General features: G+C 59.9%; 1 protein-coding gene across 1 annotated transcript in view; it reads left to right on the top strand.

The window, feature by feature from the left end:
- Window positions 1-890: 890 nt before the first annotated feature.
- HYI (hydroxypyruvate isomerase (putative)) overlaps window positions 891-1440 on the top strand; it is a 3820-nt gene continuing 3270 nt past the window's right edge. Inside the window, exon 1 of the mRNA XM_009884867.1 lies at window positions 891-928. Coding sequence (XP_009883169.1) covers window positions 891-928 — 38 coding nt within the window. The remainder of the gene's footprint in view (window positions 929-1440) is intronic.

A 1440-nucleotide genomic window follows, 5' to 3' on the forward strand; every position in this document is an offset into this window, starting at 1 on the left:
GAGCCTTCTCTTCTCCAGGCTGAACAGCCCCAACTCTCTCAGCCTCTCCTCATAGGAGAGGTGCTCCAGCCCTCGGATCATCCTCGTGGCTCTCCTCTGGACATGCTCCAGTAGATCCACGTCCTTCTTATGTTGGGGACTCCAGAGCTGGATGCAGTACTCCAGGTGGGGTCTCACAAGAGTGGAGCAAAGGGATGTGGCCAGGACTGCCATGGCCGGAGTGGTGCATGGCCTCAGCAGGCACCTTTCCAGCCCCATGGTGCAAGGACCCGGCGAGGCTGCACCCCCAGGCCAGGCAGGTGCCACCCCTTGTTCTGAGGGTCCCCGTGCCCGTGTGGCTCTGCCACCCACCCACCCACCTGCCGGTGCTGAGCCCAGCGCGCTCCTGCACCTCCTGGGTTTGATTGAAGGAGAGGAACAACCCAGAACACTGCGGAGCAAGGCTGATGAGGGATGCGTGGAAGGCACAGCCTCCCCCAGCATGGCGGCTACAAGCAGGGAGCAGTCCATGTGCTGGGGACACATATGCTGGGGACACGCACTGGGATGTGGGCAGGGGTCATGTGCACTGGGGATGTATGTGCTGGGGACATGGATGCCACCCCTTGCACAGCTGTCCATCACTGGGAGCAGTTTGGATTATTTCTGAGAAGTTAAGCCAAGCTTCCTCTAATTGATTAATCAATGGCCTTAATTGAGTTGAGACTCTTTAATGGATAGCTTCGCTGCCGCTTTCCCCTTTGCTGGCGCTGCCCTGACCTCCCACCAAAAAACTCTCGCTGTGGCTGGCCTCCGCCAAGGCGACGCTGCCGCTGGGCTCTCCCAGACTGCTGGGAATTGCTGGGGTTTGCAGCGGGCCACGGGGCTGGCAGCTGCGGAGGGCTTCTACCATGGTGACAGAGGAGCCGGAGCACACTGGGGCAAACAGGTGAGAGCCCCCAGAAACAGGCTCAGCACGAGGGGCTGCAAAATGTCCACAGTTCATAGTGCCACTTCTGCCAGCCATGGCACAGCCCCTGAGCGGCCACCGGCTGGACAGGACACCCACCCTACCCCTGCAGCCCCTGAGCTGTGCCAGAGGTGCAGAGAGCACAGGGGACAGGGACTGGGGACGTGGGGCTGGTCACGAGCATGGCAGAGGTTGGACTCCCGCACACTGGAGCCACAGCTCTGCAGAAGTAGACATGAACGTTTTATGGTAAAATATGCAGAGCGTGGGACAAAAGAGAAAGCGTTTCTCGCATAATGAGACGCTGTTAGAAACAAGCTCCCCAGGAAACCAATTAACGCGGCGCTTTGTGTATGTCAGGCCAACACCTGGCAAAAACACCTTTCCCAGGGAGGATGCAGCCGCCCCGCACGACGGCCACCTCCAGCACGCCCCTGTGACGAAGATAGCAACCTCGCCTGTGTCACAGGCAGCACAGGGCTGGCTCTGCC

The sequence above is a fragment of the Charadrius vociferus genome, unplaced genomic scaffold, assembly GCF_000708025.1.
Source record: "Charadrius vociferus isolate BGI_N301 unplaced genomic scaffold, ASM70802v2 scaffold163, whole genome shotgun sequence".
Classification (NCBI taxonomy): domain Eukaryota; kingdom Metazoa; phylum Chordata; class Aves; order Charadriiformes; family Charadriidae; genus Charadrius; species Charadrius vociferus.